Here is a 22,733-nt window from a genome sequence, read left to right as displayed (position 1 = left end):
CTTATGCCCTAAACGTCAATTCTTCTGCTCCTCGGATGCTGTCTGAACTGTTGTGCTTTCTGAGCAACACATTCTCTGCAGTCCTCTCTTTCTCTTCCTTGGTTCTCTTTGGGACAGGAGACAATTATCAATCAAGGCTGAAATAAAATTCCCTTTTGACCTCAACGTTTGCTTCTAATGTTCCTAAGATTTAGGGTTCACAGATTGTTTCAAACAGAGTAGTTGTCTGTCTCTGAGCTGCCTTTTGGGATAATGGAAGCCTCATCACCCTTTGGCTCACCCTAATCCAGAAGCAGTGCATATGACCCCCACCAAGTAATCCCACTGTGAAGTTGATCTATTCTGGAAGGCCTAGTGATCTATTCAATCATGTACGTAGTCACAATACATCAAAGGCTCACCACTACTTTCCCAACTAGGGATGAGCAATAAATGAATCCAATAGGCCACAAACAAAAATAATCAAAATAAATAATGATTGAAGAGTCAGTCTTTTAATTCTACTTGCCCAGACAGTGGAGGCTGGGTCAATGAATGTTTTCAAGGCTGAGTTAGATTAACTTTTCAATGATGGGGAAGCAAGGGTTTGGGAAAACAGACAGGAAAGTGGAATCAATAGCCAGGTCAGCTGTGACCTCTTTGCATGACACACGCCTGAGTAGCCTATTCCTGCTCATAATTCCTTTTTCCCACATTACTCCCATCTGAGCCACAGGATTGTGAATTCAACAGAACTCTAGATACAGGAGCACATGTTCCATTCTGTCTCATCAATGCAAAGCGAAAGGAGTATTGCATTGTCAACCGTGCTGTAGTTTGAATGATAGTTCACACCCATGTCCCCAGTTGACTTCTCAGGTGGACATAAAAGATTTTTTCACAATATTTGAAGTTTAGCAAAAAGTTTGTCTAAGCCAACGTTTATTACTGAACTTGGTGTTTGCTATTCTGCAAAGTATGCCATTTATCAAGTTAAATGCTGCAGCTGCTGACCAGCTATGAAAGTTGAATACTTCCTTTATTCTTCATACAGGGTGAGTTCTTTAGATAAATGAACTCATAGTCTGATGTAACTTCCCCATCCTACATATTAGAAATGATTAGTCACTTTATTTTAGTTCACGATAGTGACAGAAACTTTGTTTCAGCAGTGGTGCCAAAATAAATAGTTGCTCGATTAGTCCACAGTGAGCTTCTCATTAATGTGTACAATGTGTTTAACTGTAATCAATGACTCACAGTACTGCCATATTCTTGGTGGTTTGCATGGCAAGTGGAGAGTATACAAGAAAAACTTGTTTGCATGCACAAAGCAGAGAAATAAATCTGACAAATTGCACATTCTTTTAACAGCTAACCCTTGCAGGGGGTGAAAGGAGATCTGAGGTCTTTGTTTATTCACTCGAACTGGGACAATCTGCTGCTACAAGAGCAATTAAAGCTTCAGGTTTGCTTTACTTTATGTGGATCTGATAAAAATGATTTTCCTATCTACCTACAAAGTTTGTTATGGTCCTATCTTAAAAGATGTTGGCATCCAATTAACATTTTTTTGGCACATTAACCAAGGAGGAGTTCCTGCAATTAACAACTTCAGGCTAATCTAAGGGTTTGAAGAGGCAAGGAATGTCTATCCTCAACCTCAGCTGAACATGACACAACAAACACAAATGTCGTAGGATATTTGTTTTTAAGGCAACGATAACTTTTCACTTAAATGCAAAATAGTTATCTGGGCATGTGCTGCTTTAAAATTCTGATTTGTAAAAGCAAAGATATGTATTTGGAAACATCGGCCAAGTTTAAATTCTTTTAAGCAGTATTGTAATAAATATTACAAATTGAATGTTAAATTAAGCAGAATTTTGATTGACATGCAGTCAGTTTGCTGAGACATGTTTGTTTCTGTACTCAAGGGAAAAAGATGTGTTAAAACAGCACAGCTGTTGGTGTTGCTGGGTGTAACTGTAGATCTTATGGAAACTCAGAAGAAGTTTATTTAGCTCATGAGCTAACACCGCATTATTTTCTGATGTCTTTGCCAATTGTGACAATCCATCACAGTAACTCCCTGAATGTTGCAAAACAAGCTTCATCATAGTCTTAGATCACAATATTACTAGACCGACACACAGAAAAGTTTATTAAAAGGAGTTACATTTTAATAAAGGCTAAAGAGTGAATAAATAAGTTTACTTCCTATTAGATTTGTGGATTCTAAAATTTGTACTTAATGTTTTTTTTAATTCTAAAACAATGTAGGACCTGGGAGTAAAAGGCTTGGCATTGATGGGGACAGAGAAGCAGTTCCATTAGCGCTGCAGATTGCCTACTGCAAGGTAGGATTCAATGTGTACTGCACTGCTACATTACATGGATAATGCTGCTGTAAGCAGATTTGTGTTACAGTTTAATAAATGGATATAGAACATTACACAAACAGCATAGTATGAGTCACATTACACTGGAAGCAATTTTTTATTCACTTGTGGGATGTGGGCGTTGCTTGCTGGCCAGCATTTATTGTCTGTCCTGAGTTGCCCATGAGTAGGTGGTGGTGAGCTTCCTTCTTGTGCTGTAGGTTGATCCATAATGCCATTAGGAAGGGAATTTCAGGATTTTGACCGAGTGACACTGAAGGAATGGTGATATATTTCCAAGTCAGGATGGTGGGTATATTGGAGCGGAACTTGCAAGTGATGGTGTTCCCATGTATCTATAGCCTTTGTTCTTCTAGATGGTAGTGGTCATTGGATTTACAAGGTGCTTCCATTGGATCTTTGGTGAAATCTTTCAGTGCGTGTTATAGATAGTGCAGACTGCTGATATTGAGCATCAGAGGTGGAGGGAGTAAATGTGTGTAGATATGAGGCCAATCAAACACACTGCTTTGCCCTGGATGGTAACAAGATTGTTGGAGCTGCAGTCATCCAGACAAGTGGGGAATATTTCATCACACTCCTGATATGTGTCTTGTAGATGGAGGACAGGCTTTAGGGAGTCAGAAGGTGAAATACTCACTGCAGTATTCCTTGCCTCTGACCTGCTCTTGTAGCTATTGTATTTATACAGCTAGTCCAGTCCTGATCAATGGTAACCCTAAGACATTGATAGTGGGAGATGGTAACACCTTGATTGTCAAGTGGCAGTGGTTAGATTATGGGAGATGGTTATTGCCTGGTACTTGTGTGGTGCAAATTTTACTTGTCAGCTGAAGCCTCAATAGTGTCCAGGTTGCATTTGAACATGGACTGTTTTAGTGTCTGAAGAGTCACAAATGATGCAGAATATTGTACAATGCAGTGCAATTATTGACAAATATCTCCATTTTTGACCAAATTGATGGGGGAAAGGTCATTGATGAAACAGCTGAAAATGGTTGGGCCGAAGATACTACCCTGAGTAATACCTGCAGAAATGCCCTAGAGCTGAGATGACTGACCTCCATCTTCCTTTGTACCAGGTGTAATTCCATCTAAGAGAGAGCTTTGCCCCTGATTCCCAGTGATTCCAGTTTTGCTTGGACTCCTTGACGCCAAACTTGGTCAAATGGGGTCTTGTTGTCCAGGACTGTCACTCTTACCTCACTCTGGAATAAGACCAGGAGCTGGGTGGCCCTGGCAAAATTTAAATTGGATGTTTCTGAACAGGTTAATACTGAGTAGGTGCTACTTCATAGCACCATGATGGCACCTTCTGTTACTTTACTGATGATCAAGAGTAGGTTGATGGAATGGTAATTGGTCAGGTTAGATTTGTCCTGTTTTTTGTGTACAGGATTTAGCTGGGCAATTTTCTATGTTGTCAGATTGATGCCAGTGTTACATCTGTACTGGATGAGCTTGGCTAGGTGAACAGCAGGTTCTGGAGCACAAGTCTTCAGTACTGTTGGCAGAATGTTGTCAGGGTCCATAGCGTTTGCAGTATTGAATGCCACCAACCATTTCTTGATGTCACGTGGAGTCAAACAAATTGACTGGAGACTGGCATCTGGGATATTGGGGACCTCTGGAGGTGGTCAAGATGGATCATCCACTTGGCACTTCTGGCTGAAGATTGTTTTGAATACTTCACCCTTCTTTTGCATTGATGTGCTAGGCTCCTGTATCTTTGAGGATGGGAATATTTGGGGAGGCGCTTCTTCCAGTGAGTCAATTAATTGCCCGCATTCATTCATGACTGATGTGGCAGGACTGCAGACCATAGATCTGACCTAATCAGTAATCACTTGGCTCTGTCTATCACTTACTGTTGCTTGGCATGCAGTCATACCAGATTGCTCATTTTTAGGCATGTTTGGTGCTGCTCCTGGCATGCTCTTGTGCACTCTCCAGTGAACCAGACTTGGGCCCCTGGCTTGCTGGTAATGGTAGAATGGGAGAATATGCTGGGCCACAAGGTTGCAGATTCTGTAAGACTATGATTCTACTGCCACTGGTCCAGAGTCTCATGGATGCTCAGTGTCTAGTTACTAAATCTGTTCGAGGTCTGCCCCATTTATTATAATGATAATACCTTAAATCATGTTGTGTGGTACTAATACCGTGAAGGTGGGACTTAACTCCATCATCACACTTATCAATATTATTAAAGAAAGATACAGGCAAGTAGTTTGTTAGGTCATTTGAGAGAAAAATTGAGAGTTGATCATATTTTTTGTGGGCTTGGAGTCACATGTGGACCAGACTAGATAAGGATGGCAGATTTCTTTCCTCGAAGAACATTGGCAAACGAGCTGGTTCTTTCTGACAATTGACAGGGGTTTCATAGTTATCCTTAGACTCTTAATTATTGAATTCAAATGCCATCATTTGCCATGGTAGAATTCAAACCTAGGGGCCAGAACATTACCTGGAATTTCTGGATTAATAGTCTAGCAATAAATACCACAAGACCATTGCCTTTCCACTATTGTATGATTTTGACAAATTGATATCAATTAATGATTACAATTAGTTTATTCTATCCTGTGTAAAAAAAAACAAAAATATTTTTTAAATTGCAGCAATATGTCCAGTCCATCTGGTATCTGTTGAAATATAACAGCCACCACAGCTTTCAAAGCAAGTTAGTCCAGAATCCAAGCAACTAGGAAGAGGAATAAAGTTTGAGTAATGTCACTAAATATTTGGTTGAAATCTGTTTTGTCAGAGTGATTTATTAATGTAAAAGCTTTGGGCAGAGAACTGAAACAATTTGGATGAGAAGCCATTTAAAGATTTGAGACATCACATGGCCAGTTAGGTTTTGTAATCCTGGCCATATGTTAGTGGCAGAGTGGGTAGGAGGGTGTTCTTGGAGTTCCTGATAGTGTACAAATAACTTTGAAAAAAAACTTTAATTTGCAACAAGTTGTTTCAAGTAAGATCATATGCCTTAGATGGTCTGAAGTGGAATTGCTTCTCTTTTCATGCAGTTCATTGCATCTTTGCTTACAGTGCTCAGCTCCAATTCAGCTCTTTGATTAGCTACTTGCACCATCACGCTGAAGAGCATGAATGGAAGTCAGTGAAAACTGCAAAAAATGAATCATGTTTAGTTTTAAACTGATCTAATTGGAGTGAAGATTCACAACTAATTAAAATTTAATCTGCTTCTAATAAACAAATTACTTTTCCTTTCTTTCATGAAAGAGATAGTTCCAAGACAATCTGATTCCTCTATAAATGGGTGTTGTTGTCACTGCATATCTCAAATGTAGCTCCTTTAAATCTACTGAGAAACTGACTTTAAAATGTTATTCTCTACAATCATTTACACTGTATCTACTTTTTAGTTAAGTGCACAGGGTTTTAAATTCAGTGAACACATTTGAAAATAACTTTAAAATCTTGATCTAAAATTCACAACGTGCTGACAAAACACAGGCCAGTGATGGGTCACCTCACATTCTAATTGTAAGTTTTTCTTGTCTTCCAATAGGCCACAGTCAGCAGAAGAAACCAATGGAGCAATGTAGAGAAGAACTGTACCTCCGTAAATCTTAGCAAGGCCTGCAACAAATATGATGAGCTGGGTAATATTATTCATTGCAACCAACTTAACTGGGTTGAGATCAACAGTCTGAACTTGTACGTACTTAGTCGCTCCAGCTAGCCACCTTGTTAGTTAATTCTGTAAACACCATTTATCAGTGCATTAGGAAATTTGCACCATTTACAAAGTTTACACAACATTTATAGATTGCATAAAATTTATTTTCTGTTGTCAAAACTACATTCATTAAAATGACTAGTCCAATGCAACACTTTACACACTTTTAATAGAAACAAAGTTCTGGAGAACTCAGCAGGTGTGGCACATCTGTGGTGAGTGAAACACAGTTAACGTTTAGAGTCCCATGACACTTCTTCAGAGTTTGCATTAACTATTTTTCCTCGCCACAGACATGCCGGACCTGATGAGTTTCTCCAGCACTGTTTTTATTTGAGGTCTCCAGCATCCATGGTATTTTGCTTTTATTTCACATACTTTGAGTTGCAAGACACCAACATAACACTGGAGACTTATTTCAAGGAAGAGAAGGCTGAAGCAGAAAAGTGACTGAATGTAAATTATAGAATAAGGGCATGACAATGTCAATTACATGCTTGGCAGCTCCCATTACGAAGGGGATGGCATAGTGATAATGTCTCCAGATCAGTAGTACAGAGCCTCAGGCTAATATTCTTGGGACATGGGTTTGAATCCTGGCATGGTATATGATGAAATTTGAATTCAACGAAAGTCTGGAATAGAAAGATTGCCTGCTGGCAACCATGTAACCACTATTGATTGTCATTAAAAACTGATGTAGTTCACTAGTGTCCTTTTTAGGAGGGACTTCTTGCTGTCCTTACCTGGTCTGGCCTATGACACCAAAATTGGTGTGCACAAAAGTGGACAATGAAGATGAATACCTCTCAGTACAACAGCATCTTGATCAGATGGGCTAATGGACCAAGAAGTGGCAGATGGAATTTAATTTAGATAAATGGGAGGTGCTGCATTTTGGAAACTCAAATAAGGGCAGGACTTAGACACTTAATGGTGAGGTTCTGGGGAGGGTTGCTGAACAAAGAGACCTTGGAATGCAGGTTCATTGTTCTTTGAAAGTGGAGCCGCAGGTTGATAGGATAGTGAAGAAAGTGTTTAGTATGTTTGCCTTTATTGGTCAGAACATTGAGTATAGGAGTTGGAGATCATATGGTGACTGTACAGGACATTGGTTAGGCCACTTTTGGAATATTGTTGTAATTCTGGCTCCCTCCTATGGAAAGGATGTTGTGAAACTTGAAAGGGTTCAGAAATGATTTACAAGGATGTTGCCTGGGTTGGAGGTTTTGAGCAACAGGGAGATGATGAATAGGCTGGGGCTGTATCCCTGGAGTATTGGAAGCTGAGGGGTGACCTTAGAGGTTTATAAAATCATGAGGGGCATGGAAAGGGTAAATAGTCAAAGTTTTTTTCCCCCTGGGATGGGGGAGTCCAGAACAAAAGGTCATAGGTTTAGGATGAGGGGGGGGAAGATAATGGGACCTAAGGGGCAACTGTTTCATGCAGAGGATGGTGTGCATCTGGAATGAACTGCCAGAAAAGTGGTGGAGGCTGGTACAATTTCAACATTTAAAAGGCATCTGGATGGATATATGAATAGGAAGGATTTGGAGGGATATGGGACTAGATTGATTTAGGATATCTGATTAGCATGGATGAGTTGGACCAAAGGATCTGTTTCTGTGCTGTACATCTCTATGACTATGTATGACATCCATCAATCAGTATGAAACAAGATATCCTTAGCTAGCGTGCAAGATATTTTCCTCAATGAGTTATCTTTTCAGGTTAACTATTATATATCTGTGTAGGGGAGTCAAGAGTGTGGTGCTGGAAAAACAGCAGGGCAGGCAGCATCCAAGGAGCAGGAGAATCGACATTTCAGGCATAAGCCCTTCATCAGGAATGAGATGGGGGGGGGGGGGGGGGGGCTGAGAGATAAACAGGAGGGGGGAGGGGGGAGGGGGGAGGGGGTGGGGGAAAGGTAGCGATAGGTAGATGAAGGTGGGGAGAAGTTTCCTCATTTCCCCTCCCCCCACCTTATCCCAGGCTCAAGCCTCCAACTTGGCACTGTCCTCTTTTCCTGTCCATTGTCTTTCCCATCTATCCACTCCACCTTCCTCTCTGATCTATCACCTTCTCCCTACCTTCATCTACCTGTTGCTACCTTCCCCCCAGCCCCACCTCCCTCCCATTTATCTCTGTCCCCAGCCCACAAGCCTCATTCCTGATGAAGAGCTTATACCTGAAATGTCGATGGTCCTGCTCCTCGGATGCCGCTTAACCTGCTGTGCTTTTCTATTACCACATTCTTGACACTGATCTCCAGTCCCTACCTTCTCCTATATTTCTGAAGCAGGTGTGATTTGAACCTGGGCCTTCTGGCTCAGAAGTATGGACACTACTATTGCATCACAGAAGCCTATCAAAGTGCATAACAAAATTCAATTGATCATCTCACTTAGCTAAGACATAACTTGTCAAAACACCACCAGTGTCCTGAATTCAATTCTAGGCATGCGCTATGTCAAATTATCTCAGTTGGATCTTTCTCTTGAGTTCTAAGGTGCAACTCATTGCTACAGGTAAGGCAAAGAGGGAAGTTCCAGCTGGAACAGAGATTGAACCCTGTGCTGTTGGTACCAAATCAGGCTGTCCGGCCAAGTGGTCTTCCAAGGAGTCAGTTTTGCATTGGCAACATGTACTTTTCGTGTGCTGGTTGTGGTCTGCAGTTAGAAATTGTAGAAACTCCAATCTTCTTTCCAGTACATGATTAATTGGGAATCTTTCCCTGCCCTTACTGCCTACCATTACCTGATTTTGGGAGGAATTGCAAGTTTGCATTCAACCGGTTAGACCCCATTACAAATGCAACTTCTTCAGCCTAGAGCTGGTCTTAAACACAGGGCCTCAGCCTCAGTGTTCAGTGACACGACCTATTGTGTCTCAAAATAGTCTTCAGTTGGATACATTTGCACCAAACACCTGGCTTTAGTACTTCTAGGGTATGGTGTGGAGGTGCTGATGTTGGACTAGGGTCAACAAAGTCAGAAGTCACAACCAGGTTATAGTCCATTGGGACTATTTGAAATCACAAGCTTTAGGAGCACTGCTCCGTTGTCACTTCACCTGAAGGAGCAGTGGTCCAAAAGCTTGTGCTATGAAATAAACCTGTTGGACTATAATCTGGTGTTGGGTGACTTCTGACTGCTTCCAGAGCAGGAATGTGATGCAGTGTTTTGCATATGACTCATTCCCAATCAATGTCCTTCAGTCTCTGCAGGAAGATGCTAGGAGAGTGAACATTAGGGATCCTGCTTGCTACAGGTGCTATCATGATCACATGGCTTAACACATCATCTACACTCATTGGTTAGGAACACAATTTAAATTACTGAATGATTGGACAGTCAGAGGTAATCACTTCAGGATAATCAGAAAGAAAAAAAAAAGTATGAGATAACCTGAATCAACTACTTTGTTAAAAAAAATGTAAAGTGAGTCAACTACATTGAAAAGAAATTAAAGAATAAAGCTCCACGATACAAGGATTTTTTCCTCACTTACCTTAATATCCACAAAAATTGTGCAAATCTAGTACTTAAGACTAAGAGGAGACAGAGCCTAACACTTTAAATATTTAATGTTCTTTCTCCTATAGTTTATATTTTTGCTTCATAGTGACTTTTCAAAATTATACACCAAATTCCTAAAACTATACTACTTAAAGATTCAGTACTATCACTTTTTAAGCACTTGTACAAGATAAGTAATGTATTCTAAAAACATAAATCTAGATCTCCTGCATGCATTTGAATTTTAATATTACAATTTAATATTACATGTTTCAGAATTCAATACAGAATACCTTCATCTTTCGATGACCGAGGTGGTGAAACGACAGAACTCTAAATCCAAGAAAGGTTATAACCAAGTGAGTACAGTCTTGTCCTGAAACTAAAAGCACAAAAGCAGAGTGATTTTGCATGCTTGTGCTCCTGGTGGAGTCCACTCACACTGTGGTCACAATTAGAAGCAGAGAAACACAATTTTACAGTCCCAATAGCCTCCTTCAATACTGTCACATCTGTACTGGCTGTTGAATGAGCTACCACCCAGCCCTAACTGTAGCTCTTTCAAATCTATATTCAGCTCTCTTTGAAGTTCCTATGGAGTCCACCACCATCTATCTCCCCGGTAGTACATTCCAAATCCTAAACAACTGAGTAAAGAAGCTTCTCCTCTTCTTGCTGTGACCCCTAGTTACTAATGGAAAGAGATTATCCTTCTTCACTCTGTCAAAATTGTTCATAATTTTGAACTGCTCAAAAATGTCCATCTTAATCTTCTCTGCTCCAAGGACAATAAGCTCAACTTCTCTAATCTTTCCTTGTATCTAAAATCCCTCATTTCTGGTATTATTCTGGTAAGCTTCTCGAGGGCTTTAACATCCTTTCTTAATTAAGCTACTCAGAACTGAATACAATGTCCCAGCTATGTTTAGCCAGTGATTTGTAAGGTATACCATCACTTCCTTGCTTTTATATTCTATGCCTCAATTTATAAACACAAGGATCCTATCAATCTTCTGAACAACTGTTTCAGCCTGCATGGCCACATTCAGAGAATTATTCTTTTGAATCCAGAGTACCTCTGCTTCTGTACTCCCCTCAGTGTTATACCACTATGTTGCCTTGCTATGTTTCTTCTACCAAAATGCATTCCCTCATTTCTTTGCATTTATATGTATACTATATATCCTGCCCTTATCTCTCTCTTGTCTGTTGGGAAGCAACTTTCTTTTGTTCACTTTCAACACCACAAGTCTTCTGAGGTATTGTGTTCCACTTTAACTAAATTACCTCCCATAGGTTTTTAAAAAGGTTTCTCTCCTCATCTTAAAAATATAACCCTAGTCTTGAAACTCCCCACCCTCTGGAAATGACACTGGTCATTCACCTTATTTACATCTCATGATTTGATAAACCTCTATAAGGCTACTCAACAGTCCTACACTCCTGTGAGAAAAGTCCAGGCCTATCCCGCTGTTATGTTATGTCGCAAGCCCTTGCAGCTAGGAGGCATATGGGACTCAGAATCTCAGCTGAAAACTACATTGCCTATCCCTCAACTATTGAATTCCCCACTACTAACACCTTTTTACTCTGCCTACTAACCTTTCTCTCTTAGCCTCTAACACCATGGTACTAGAGTTTTCCCTTGAATTATCTACCACTGTTGCTCAGCGACAGTGAGGACTGGAGATCATTGAATGGTCATCTAAAATTTCCTACCTGTTGTTAGACAGCTCCAAGGAGTACTGGGCTTTCTGGGTCTGTACCTCCTTTTGGTGAATGGTCACCCAATCATCTGCCATCTCTACACTCCTCCTGGCTTGCCTATGACCTTGCTGAGTGACTACTCTCTGGTATAACTGTTCCAGACACCTCTCTCCTTCCTGTATGATATGCAGTGAAGAGAGCTGCTGCTGCTCCAAATCAGCGACACATTGTTCAAGAACTACCACCTTCTGGCACTTCCTGCAGATCCACTCACCTGTAGATCCAAAACTCCCAAATTTTATGTGCCACATGTAAGCTTTCCCAGAGTCCCTGCCATTTTTACTAGTCACGATGATGTATACTACTAAGGCCTCAGACAAATTTTTTAATCTCTCACTCACACACACACACACACACACCTGGCTTAGGGAGGGAGGGAGATAAGCACTAGAATAATATAAAACTTGGGCTTCGCTGCTCTTTTAGATACTGGGTCCTCTCCACCTCAGTTGTGGTGATTGGGCCAACCTCTCCTAGAAAACTCCTCAGTCCCTTCTCACTACTATCCTGTGAATTGTCAAAAAAACAATTTGCAATATGTAGTCACAGTGAATGAAACTCCCTGTCAGAGCACAACAATGCAAAATTGGCCCTTTAAAGCCATCTTTAATGTGATTAATGAAACCACTTTAAATCAATTAGTGCATGAGCTGACTATCAAATCTAATTAATGCTCAATGATACTATATATTTAACTGTTTATTGGCAAAGACTAAAGTACAGTGTCCCTGCTCGCACACAGTGTCAATTAGCTTTAGTGTTCAGCTACAAGTTTGCAACATGTGTAACTTATCTTTTCGTCTGTGACTACCACAGCCAGAAACATGTGTTTTGTTTTTTTTATTTTTGATTAATGCAGTACTGGCATCTTCTTCTGCACATCCACAACACCTCTAAAAACATACAATAACCAATGTCTTTATTTTCTGAATCTTGGTTGGGAGTGATTTCTCAGAACATGTCCTGTTGATTCCATTGCTTATATCATTTATGATATGGTGCTGCATATATTCTGACATTCCAAAGATTGAAGGACATGTTTCCTTTTTCCAGTTGTTGTTGCAAATTACACTTGTCGATTTTAGTTTACACGGTCCTTGCTTATAAAATTCAAGAGTCACGAGTTGTCAAGAGTTCACAGCTGGATTCTGAATTTAGAAATTGAAGATCTTATCCTTCAAATGTTTCTTAATTATTGAGGTCAAGAAACAAATGAAGGGTTAGATGAAAAAGAGTGGAATTAAGTTTGTGTGGACTATTCACCTTGTTGGGCTATTTGGCCTATTTCAGTGCTAATAATGCTTTGGTCTGAGTCTTTATGTTGTTATATGACAATAAGCATTATAGAGTTCTAAGAATACATTGTGAGGAAATATTACCAAGGAAGAATGCCTTTTAGAACTGGCTGTTTCCAGAGAATAAGGAAACCAGAGATTGGAATACCGTTCTTTCTCTTCAATATTATGTATTCCAACTAACAGAATGCAATTATAGCTTTTGGTGAATTCTGTGTCGAGAATGTGGTGCTGGAAAAGCACAGCAGGTCAAGCAGCATCCAAGGAGCAAGAGAAACGATGTTTCGGGAATAAGCCCTTCATCAGGAATTTTGGTGAATTGTGTCTGAATGGCTTTTACATAATCTGGACCTACATTTTTTTGAATGTATCTCTAAAGTGAGCAGGAATCTTTCATCTTGTCTGCCTCAACTGGATTTGAACTCGAATTTTGACACGCACAAGGACTCAGATCCCAACATAAAATTAATCTTTTTCTCCAATTTACTCACTCACACTTCTGGGGGCGGGGTTGGGGAAATGGTGGTGTTTATTATGTAATTGTCACTTCCTTCCCAAACATAGGGCAAACCTGTTGCAGTCTTAATTGGTGTCAGTTAACTCTGGATGGACAGTAGACAAAAACAATGGTATAACTCAAAGGCCAAAATGTTCCCTCTGCTCAATTAGAATAAGCACAAATCATGTAAACAAACAGCATTCAAGTTTATGTTGGTTAGTCAGTCTAAAAATAAGTTTGTAAACAATGTTCAAGGTACATGGGTAATAAGTCTACCCCTAAAATCCCCAAATGCCTGGGAAAATTCAATCTTGGGGTGACAAAACAGAGAAAAGTTGCCCCGCTAAGTTAAATGGAAGGGAAAGGGGTTGTTCCTCCAGTCACAAACTGGTTCCCTCCCATCCTGGCTGCTCGTAGGCTGCCTAGTAAGTGGAGCTGCAACAGAGGCTTGAGAGTGAAAGGGGGTGCTGTGAGGGTAGGAGAAAGAGGAAGGCTGCATGCAGAGGGGACAGATGAGGGAAGGCAGACTGCAAGGAAGCATAAAAAATTTCAAGCCAATCAACAAAATAGCACTCAGCCAACAGGGAAATAGGAAAACTTGAAATCACTGAGATAACAAATTACTTGTAAATGATTATGGAATCTCTAGCTTAAAGTTGTTCGGGAGCTGCTATTGGGAAAACCGTAGGGGATGCTATTGTTATGAACACTCTGTCAATTGCTCAATTTAAGGCTGAAATTGCAGTATAAAGGATAGTAACTGCCTGGTAAACATACTCTGGCTCTGTGAATACATGTTGGAAGCTCATTAGGTGTAACCCCCACCAATCTGGAAGATGTGTTTAGAGTGATGGCTTTGGATGTTGAAGTGTTATTTTGGGGAAAAAAAAAGTTTTATTACTAATTTATGTCTGTTGACTTGTGTTAGTTCGAGTACTGTAATATCTAGAGTATTGTGGCTTTATGTTTAATGGAAGATTGATAATTATGAGAATATGGATGAATTCTTCTAATGCTGCTTCTGTGTGAATCCAAATACCCATATGTCAACACAAATATGAAAGTGATGTTCCTACATGACTGAATCAACCAATAAAGGAGTTAGTGAGAATGAAAAAGTCATTCTCCAAATCAAAACGTAACCTTTAAGAGGAGACCTCGGGGTTGGGGGGAGGGGTGAGATGTCCTCTTATTGGAAAGGAAATTAACTTTGATCAGAACATTTGATGCTGAGTACATATGACATAGAATGACAAACCAACATACTTAATGTCAATCTCTTTCTGTTGTTCTAGCAAATAAGTGTGACCAAAATCAAGATTGACAAGGTACAGATAATAGGGATTAATAATACCACGTTTGCTGTTTGTCTGGACCAGGATGAGCAAAAGGTTCTTCAGAGCGTAACAAGGTAGGAGAATTAGTTCACATTTCTCACCATTTGTTTCACCTTTCGCAAATATATTTCAAACTAAAAAGATACAATCGCAGAAACGATGGTTGTCTTGTAATGCATTTTCAAATTTAGGATGTATCACTTCAATCACATTCCTCAGAGACATTAATTAATTTTAGCAGTCTTTCTAACGCTATGTTTGCCATTTTACAAGCAGCAAGATCCCGCAAACATAATGAGTGAGTTTTGTGTGGTGTTGATTGAGGAAGCAGTACCGACTAGGATACTTGGAGAACTCCCTCCAGTCAGGTTTCTAATAACTTTGTGAAACTGGGTTCACACCACAACCAGCCAATAATACCTTTAGCTATGTAAAATCTCTCAATACTGAACCAGAGAGTCAACCTCATTTAAGTGTTCAAGAGCTGGGATAAGATTTGAATCCATAACTTTCTGGGTCGGTGTGAAGTGAGCCAGCCACTGAGTCCTGCCCATTATCAGCTAATACAGTCCTTACTCTATGAAGTCCAACTGTCTGAAAACTCCTTAGTAAGTGGTATACATGCAAATCATTACAGTTTACGCGGATCAATGAACTACATCTGCTTTTTCCACACAATCTTTTTGTTTAGCATGTGGATATTGTTATCTAACTGAAGGATAGTGCTATATAAGGAAAAAGGTAAAGTTATCATAGTCCAGGTCATAGGGCCACTCCCCCATTAAACATGGACAACTGGTGGTGTTTTAACCTGACAGTCACCATGCCTCAGACAAATGGAGAGGTTGAGAAGCTAAGTCCTTCACAGTAACCTCAGCTCATGCAGCAATGAACCCATACTGTTGGCATGACTCTGAATCACAAACCAGCCATCCAGCCAACTGAGTTTTCAACAGACTCATGCAGTACAGAACAGGCCTTTTGGCCCATCGAGAATGCACCGACAAGTCAGAAACACTTGACCTTCAACCCAAGCCATTTACCAGCACTTGGCCCATAGTCTCGAATGTTACGATGTGCCAAGTGCTCATCTTGGTACTTATAAAGGATGTGAGACATTTCGCCTCTACCACCCTCCCAGGTAGCACATACCAGACCATCATCACTTTCTGGGTAAAAACGTTTTTCCTCACATTCCCTCTAAACCTCCTGCCCCTCACATGAAACCTGTGCACCATCATGACTAATCCTTCAACTAAAGGGGGCAGCTGCTCTGTCCATGCCCCACATAATCTTGTGTACCTCAATCAGATCACCCCCTCAGTCTTCTCGGCTCCAAGGAAAACAACCCAAGTTTTTCCAACCTTTCCTTATCACTTAAATTTTCCATCCCAGGCAGCATTCCTCTACACCCCCTCCAGTGCAATAACAACCTTCCTGTAAATTCCATAAGAACTGCAGATGCTGAAAATCAGAAACACATACAGAAATTGCTGGAAAAGCTCAGCAGGTCTGGCAGCATCTTTGGAGAGAAATCAGAATTAACATTTCAGGTTCCTCATTCTAATAAGTACAAAGAATCATTGAAATTTCACAGTAATTGTTACGGTAACATTTCCTCTGAATATCTCAATAGGCATGCATTCAATTTTGAAATCTACTTGGGCATCTCTTATGTAAACAAACCAACATTGTGTAACAGTAAGTAAATTAGAGGCAATTATGAACATACAAACAATGAAGGATAAATAAGGTTCTATAGTCTATCCAAAGATGTAAAGTTTATCATAATTTTTACACACGTTATGTAGCCGACTCCAAAACCACGTGAAATTCAAATTCTTTTAAAACTGATACGTTCAGTAAAACATTCGAAGTAAGCAATCTACTCATTGAGAAAACTATTGCAGTGTACATACTTCAAAGGGGCTAAAATTTCTAGCTTATTGCTTTAAAATAGGTGAACAATCATTACTGCCTAAACTGATCTGTACAAAATTGTTCAGCTTTTCCCAGTATTGACCCTTTGATCTAAAAATGCCTGTAATTATATTATTTTGTCTTCTATAGGTGTGAGGTGTCTGTGTGTTACAAGCCTGAAAACAGTCTGCCTCAGAAGTTGAGGAAACATACTACTTTTCAGATGCAGCAGCAGCGATCAAAGTTCTACTCACTCCTCTGTCTTCCAATCATTACCTTTAGTGGAGCTGTGCCATAGGAGCTGCAGATGACAATACATTGTCCCTATTGCACTACTGGCTGAAAATATTGTTGTGCCAAAACAAAGGACTTGATTGCAATGTGTTGGCACTGATAGATTTACTGTTATGTAAATCTAATTTTACCTTGACGCTCACAAAATTCTTCAGATGACACAGCAAATGTGTTGTAAATTGTGATCTAAATGGGACAGAAAGTGCCACATAAGTTGATGTGTAGCCATTGCTAACAAAATTGCCAGGGAAGGAAAACTCTGATTCTAAGGCAACTGGTAGCTTTTGGAACCATTTCAGATCATGGAACTTCATGTTCTCAATTTAGCAGGAGCTATTTTTGGTCTTAACTTATGAATTCAAATGGTGCAAATGTAATTTCCCATCAGTCTGTTGTGCCCGATGTATTGTAGCACAGAATGAACTTCCATCACAATGTTAAGTGGGTGGACTGGAAATCAGAGAATTTAGTTTAAGTAGGAATTTGAAGTCTAAGGGAGAAAATAACAATCAAAACCTTTCAATGGACTAAAAGATAATTAACTGCAAATCAACATAAAGGCCAAAGTTTTTTTGTAAATACTTTACTCTGGTAAGTGGTGGGGTGGGGGAGGAACCTATAAGAACTGTCGGAAGCATAAATATAAACAAAAAAGGAAAGGAGAGCATGGCATAGATTAAACTAAATGATAAATTGATAAATTGTTGTAAATTTAGCAGCTTCCTAATGTTAACATAAAGAAGTTAACATAAAGTAAACAAATGTCTGGTGCAGAATTCCATTCTCTTGATCCCTTTCCCATTAAATGCAATAATTGATCCTGTGACACCTTATTAAAAAAAAAGTGGCTGATTGTGTTCACAGGATGAACATAGAAACTCCTGCTCATTGGAGGTTTGGTGTGAGGTGTGTTGAACACAATTGTCATAAGCAGGAGGTCACCCAGATTTTTCATAGATTCTCAAGCCACTTGCGTTTTCTCTGGCCTTGAGGTGTACATGTTCCACATCTATGTGGATTACACAAAATTACAGATCTTCTTTCATTTTTGCTGAAGGCTGCTTCTTAATTTTTGATTGCACTTCAGCTCTGCACTCCTTTGGTCACTAGTGGAGGGGAATGGGCAGATCAGAGAACCTTCTCATGGAGCTGGTCTTGGGCCTGGCATACGTGGCCATTAACAGGTCCAGGCAGTGGGTTTTATAGAGTTCAACTGACTGCCCCTCTTTCATGGGCCCTTCTTCAGGTTCCTGAAGAAGGGCTCATGCCCGAAACGTCGATTCCCCTGCTCCTTTGATGCTGCCTGACCTGCTGTGCTTTTCCAGCAACATATTTTCAGCTCAGATCTCCAGCATCTGCAGTCCTCACTTTCTCCTGCCCCTCTTTCATATTTGCATCCATGCTTAGGTGTCCACAGAGGGGGAATACCCAGTGCCAATAGCACTCCATGGGGGCTAGAGTGCATTATCTCTACTGAAAACCAAGCTTTAATTTAAAATTTAAGTTTGTTTTGGATATTTGATTTTATTGTTACAGTGCCTGTTAGTTTGGGTTAAGTTGGTTTGATTTAGTTATTTTACATTGTACTTCAAAAATGTATAATCTTCTGGGATGGCATAATGAATCTACCTCTGAAGCTTTGGGTTCAAGTTTCAATCCAGGACTTAATGGCCATGGAAGCTGTCTTTATAAATCGGGTCAAACAGGTTGAGTATCAACTTGTAACTCCTTTGGATCTAAAGAGTAGAAACTCCTGGCAAAGACCTTTAATAGGTGCCAATTGGCAGCTTCTTTCTTGTCTTCCTTGGTTTCTTTTAATTTCCAGAAGTGTTGTTACGCACAACTGAATGTGATTATTTTTCACCAAATAACCTGTGTTTTCCAATTTATTCATTTGTATGCAAAGCGCATTAAGAGCAAAACAGACTACCAAAGATACTCTTCGTTTCAATTGAAACCCTAACTAATTTATACAATTGAGTATTTTAATTATAAATTCAAAAATAATGAATTGAATGTCAATGAATAGTTCTTCTGAAGCTAGAAACTCATACTATTGAAATGGTGATTTGAGTTCAAATTGTTTGCATAATTATTTACCAGGATTCAATTGTGATGGGCCAATAATATTGACCGGTATAATACTATAAAGTTCTTTATTGATTTGACACTGTTTACTGATGATGGGTCAAAATTGTTTCAATTTCTTTATATTTAAAATTCTAAAAAGTTATGCTTGCTCTCAGTTTTTAAAAAACTGTGATTTAAGACATGGGAATAGAGTGTATTCTTGTATATAGGAAATAAACAAGAATACATTATTTATGCACACAGTATCCGCAGAAAGATTCCCTAATTGGCTCTGTGACATTGTACACTTGTTTAATTAGAGTTTACAATTATCTGCATATTGTGGCAAATGGATACTCTAGAACCTATGAACTGCTGATGTTTATATTTTTAAAATGAATTTTGATTCACCAGTCGTTTGCAAACAATATTCAGCTGGACTATTTTGGATGGAGTCCGAAGACTGCTTGAAAAGTAGCCAGCTTCTGCAAGATGGGTACAATAAGTTTGTAGGCGATTGTTGCGAACCGAGCACGTTCATGGTGGAAATTCCTGACTGTGGCATAGGAATTTAACTTCTTTTAAATTGACCAAACTGGTCTTATGTTTATAAACCAAATATGATAGCAACAATTTGCTTGTCAGTTTGATGTAATGTAAAATGTGCAATAATTGTATTTCTATTGCGAGTTATTTTTGTTTTCCTCAGTGACTGCCACTGTATACTAACAGCTTCAGAAAGTGCGATAGCAGTTTATTTCATTTCCCTCATAGGGCGGTTACACAAAACTTTCAGAAATGGATTGCACTGTCTTCACGGTACTGGATTGCACACTAAACTGTATATGTTTGTATAGCTAAGGAACACTGTAGAATATACATCTTGATAACAGATTTAAGAATAAAGCGTTTTGAAAGTTTAAACAGACTTTGTCGTGTGTTTGAATGCCTTTATTAACAGGAAGTGGAAATTCTGTCTGTACCTGAACAATTGGATTGTCCCCATATTTATGGCAAGATGAAGAGATAAATGTTTCTTTTCAAATTCATTTTTGAGATGTACAAGACCAGCATTTATTGCTCATTTCTAATTATCACTGAGAAGCTTCTAGTGATCTACTTCTTTTGACAATTTAGGCTTGCTAGTCAGTTTGAGAGGGTAATTTGAGAGCAGATTAGTTTGCTGGTGAATTGAAACTGTGGTGGCAGGCAGTGGGCAAGCTTCTTTGCTCCTCTTGGCTTGCAGGTAGGAATAAAATATTCTATTTCTAACTACCCTAGCCATCGGGTTTCCTAAGACAAGTTTAGTCCAGTTGGCTGCCCCAACCCAAACCTTGACAACATTGCTGCAAATATTTAAGGCACACAACCTCACTAATGCATGTAAATGACTGACCAGCCCCCATGGGGTACATTGGATGCCAAATCTTTACTCCATTTCTGTTAAAATCACTGATCTCAGTGTTTTTGGCATTTTCACCACCACCTGTCCCTTTCATGGAATGTACTGTCAATGGTAAGGCCAATATTTGTTATCTATCCCTAATTTCCCTTGAACCATGTTCACTTGTTTGAGCTACTTTGGTCATGCATCACCAATGCTGTCAGGGATCTGGAGGTGTTTGTGAGGCAGACTGGGTGTGTTTGGAAAGTTTTCTGAAAGGTGTTAGTGAATCAAATGTGCGTTTACAAGTCAGTGAAAGTTGATTACTGTTGGTGAGACAAACTTTAATACTCCATATTCATTAATTGAATTGAAATTAAAACCCAGAATATTAGCTTTGGTCTCAAGTTCAGTAACAATACCACTATCTCACCAGGTATGAACAGAAGACTATCAATATGAAAGGTATTACATATCTCTAATTATTTAATTTTACATTTAAGTTGTCTGTGGTTTAGTGAATAGTCAATTATTTGCATCATTGAGATCTTATTTCAAACTTCCATGACTCATGTTCCCCACCCAAAATACGGAGAAAAGGGAACTACCCACCGACTTCATTTCATTACCAGTGGCCAAGAAGTATAAAACAGGATTGCCTTGTTTTGAAACTTGCTGAAATTTCACAGTAACAGTGATCCTACTCTAACCTGCTGTAGAATACGGCTCTGCCTCTTGGTTATGCACTTGCCATATGAAGATCATGGCCTTAAATTCAAACATTGCCATTAAGGACAATGTCAGAGATGCTGAAGTCTACTCGAATCAAATTGCTTCCAATGCTGTCCCAAATGGTATTGCCTGCATTATGCTATAGAACAAGACTGACCATGCCCTACACACAGACTTGAGAAACCTACCAAAGTCATATTTAAATTCATGGATGTTCTATGAAGTGGCTCTAATGTTCACACTGCTGATATCAACTCATTGTCAGAATTCAGGAAAGCTGGAATGTATGCAAAGTAAAGCACAACACCTCATCTACCCAACTGAGGTCTCGCGTGATGATCTCTCTCAGAAGACAATAGGCAACATTTAAATGAAGAAAGAGCATGATTGATGTAGTCATCTGCTCCATAGGTGGAAGATGAGGAGATACCAGAAATACCATTGAGACGATGTGTTTCACATTAATCTATTTGCTAATATTTTGCACCTTGCCTTCATCAGTCGGAGCACTGAGTAGATGTGCTGGGAAATCATGTTATGGCAGTTCAAAACACTTGGTGAGGCCACATTTGGAATACTGCGTACAATTCTGGTCATGCTGCTACTGGAAGGACGTTATTAAACTGGAAAGGATACAAAAAAGATTTACAAGTATATTATTGAGACTGGAAGGTTTATGAGTTGTGAGGAGAGGCTGGGACTTTTTCCCTGGAGATTAGGGGGCTGAGGAATGATCTTATAGAAGTTTGTAAAATCATGAGGGACGTAGAAAAGATGAATAGCCAAGATAGAAGAGTCCAAAACTAGAGGACATATGTTTGAGGTGACAGGAAGATTTAAAAGGGAACTGAGGAGCATTTTTTTTAAGAAAGAGGATGGTGCATATATAGATTGAGCTGCCATAGGAAGTGGTAGAGGTGTGTACAATTACAACATTTAAAAGACTTTCAGACAGGTATGTGAATAGGTAAGATTTAGAGGGATATGGACTTCATGCAGGCAAACGGGACCAGTTCAGATTCGGAAACTGGTCAACATGGACGAGTTGGGCTCTAGGGCCTGTTTCCATGCTGTATGAATCTATGATTTCATTTTGTCAATCAGTCTTTCAGAAGGCTAGCCAAACTAGACGTTGTGTTCAAGATTGCTGAGCCATGTGAAAGTGGCAATATTTCAAAATGCTATCAGTTTGGGTAGTGAATAAGTCCAAACAGATTATATTGTGCTATATCCAAATCCAGGTATACCCATTTGGACCCAACATGATCACACAACTCCTACTTACAACTACAGATATAAAGGCTAAGATTTGTCAATATCTGTTGCATACCCCTGCAGTAACTTTAGTTCTGGAAGGGGTTCAACTTCAACCTTTACAAGGATGTGCTGGACCTCAGCATTTTACAAAGTGTCTTGTAAGGCATATCAACCAACTTAAAGAAGGCTCATAGTGTAGGAGGAATGTTGTTTTGCGAAGACAGTGAATCCCATGCCCAAACATGGTGGATTATCAATAAACTGGTAGTCCATGTGAAAGGATAAGCTCAGACTGAAATCTCATGAACAAGTTGGTAATTAAGGAGAAATTAAGGAGGTAACTTCACAAGCATTTAGACTGAAAGAGGAGAGTCACCCATATTCCTTTGAAATTGAGGAATTCTTGAAGGAAATACGTTATCTGATATTTATCTTGTGCTGAAATAGCTGGGGGAACAGTTTTGTGAAAAACTGCTAAACATTTTGAGGAAGTCAATGGACACTGGGAAGTACCAATGATTGGAAACTAGCTAATGCATTTTTAATAAATGTGGCAGGGCAGGCCTT

At 39.5% G+C, this 22,733-nt stretch overlaps 1 protein-coding gene across 2 annotated transcripts in view; it reads left to right on the top strand.

Annotated features, from left to right (window-relative positions):
- pik3r5 (phosphoinositide-3-kinase, regulatory subunit 5) overlaps positions 1–19,695 on the top strand; it is a 112,683-nt gene extending 92,988 nt beyond the window's left edge. The window contains exons 14-19 of one of the 2 annotated variants that reach the window (XM_072558424.1): positions 1,354–1,447; positions 2,263–2,339; positions 5,923–6,016; positions 9,888–9,970; positions 14,468–14,583; positions 16,580–19,695. In XM_072558424.1, coding sequence (XP_072414525.1) covers positions 1,354–1,447; positions 2,263–2,339; positions 5,923–6,016; positions 9,888–9,970; positions 14,468–14,583; positions 16,580–16,727 — 612 coding nt within the window. In that variant the 3' untranslated portion in view covers positions 16,728–19,695. Of the gene's footprint in view, positions 1–1,353; positions 1,448–2,262; positions 2,340–5,922; positions 6,017–9,887; positions 9,971–14,467; positions 14,584–16,579 lie in introns of those variants that run through there. The other variant, XR_011954821.1, reaches the window with a different exon arrangement.
- Positions 19,696–22,733: the final 3,038 nt, after the last annotated feature.

Source organism: Chiloscyllium punctatum, chromosome 39 (assembly GCF_047496795.1).
Source record: "Chiloscyllium punctatum isolate Juve2018m chromosome 39, sChiPun1.3, whole genome shotgun sequence".
Lineage (NCBI taxonomy): Eukaryota > Metazoa > Chordata > Chondrichthyes > Orectolobiformes > Hemiscylliidae > Chiloscyllium > Chiloscyllium punctatum.
Note: the sequence above shows the minus strand (reverse complement) of the source record. Positions and strands in the feature narration are given on the sequence as shown.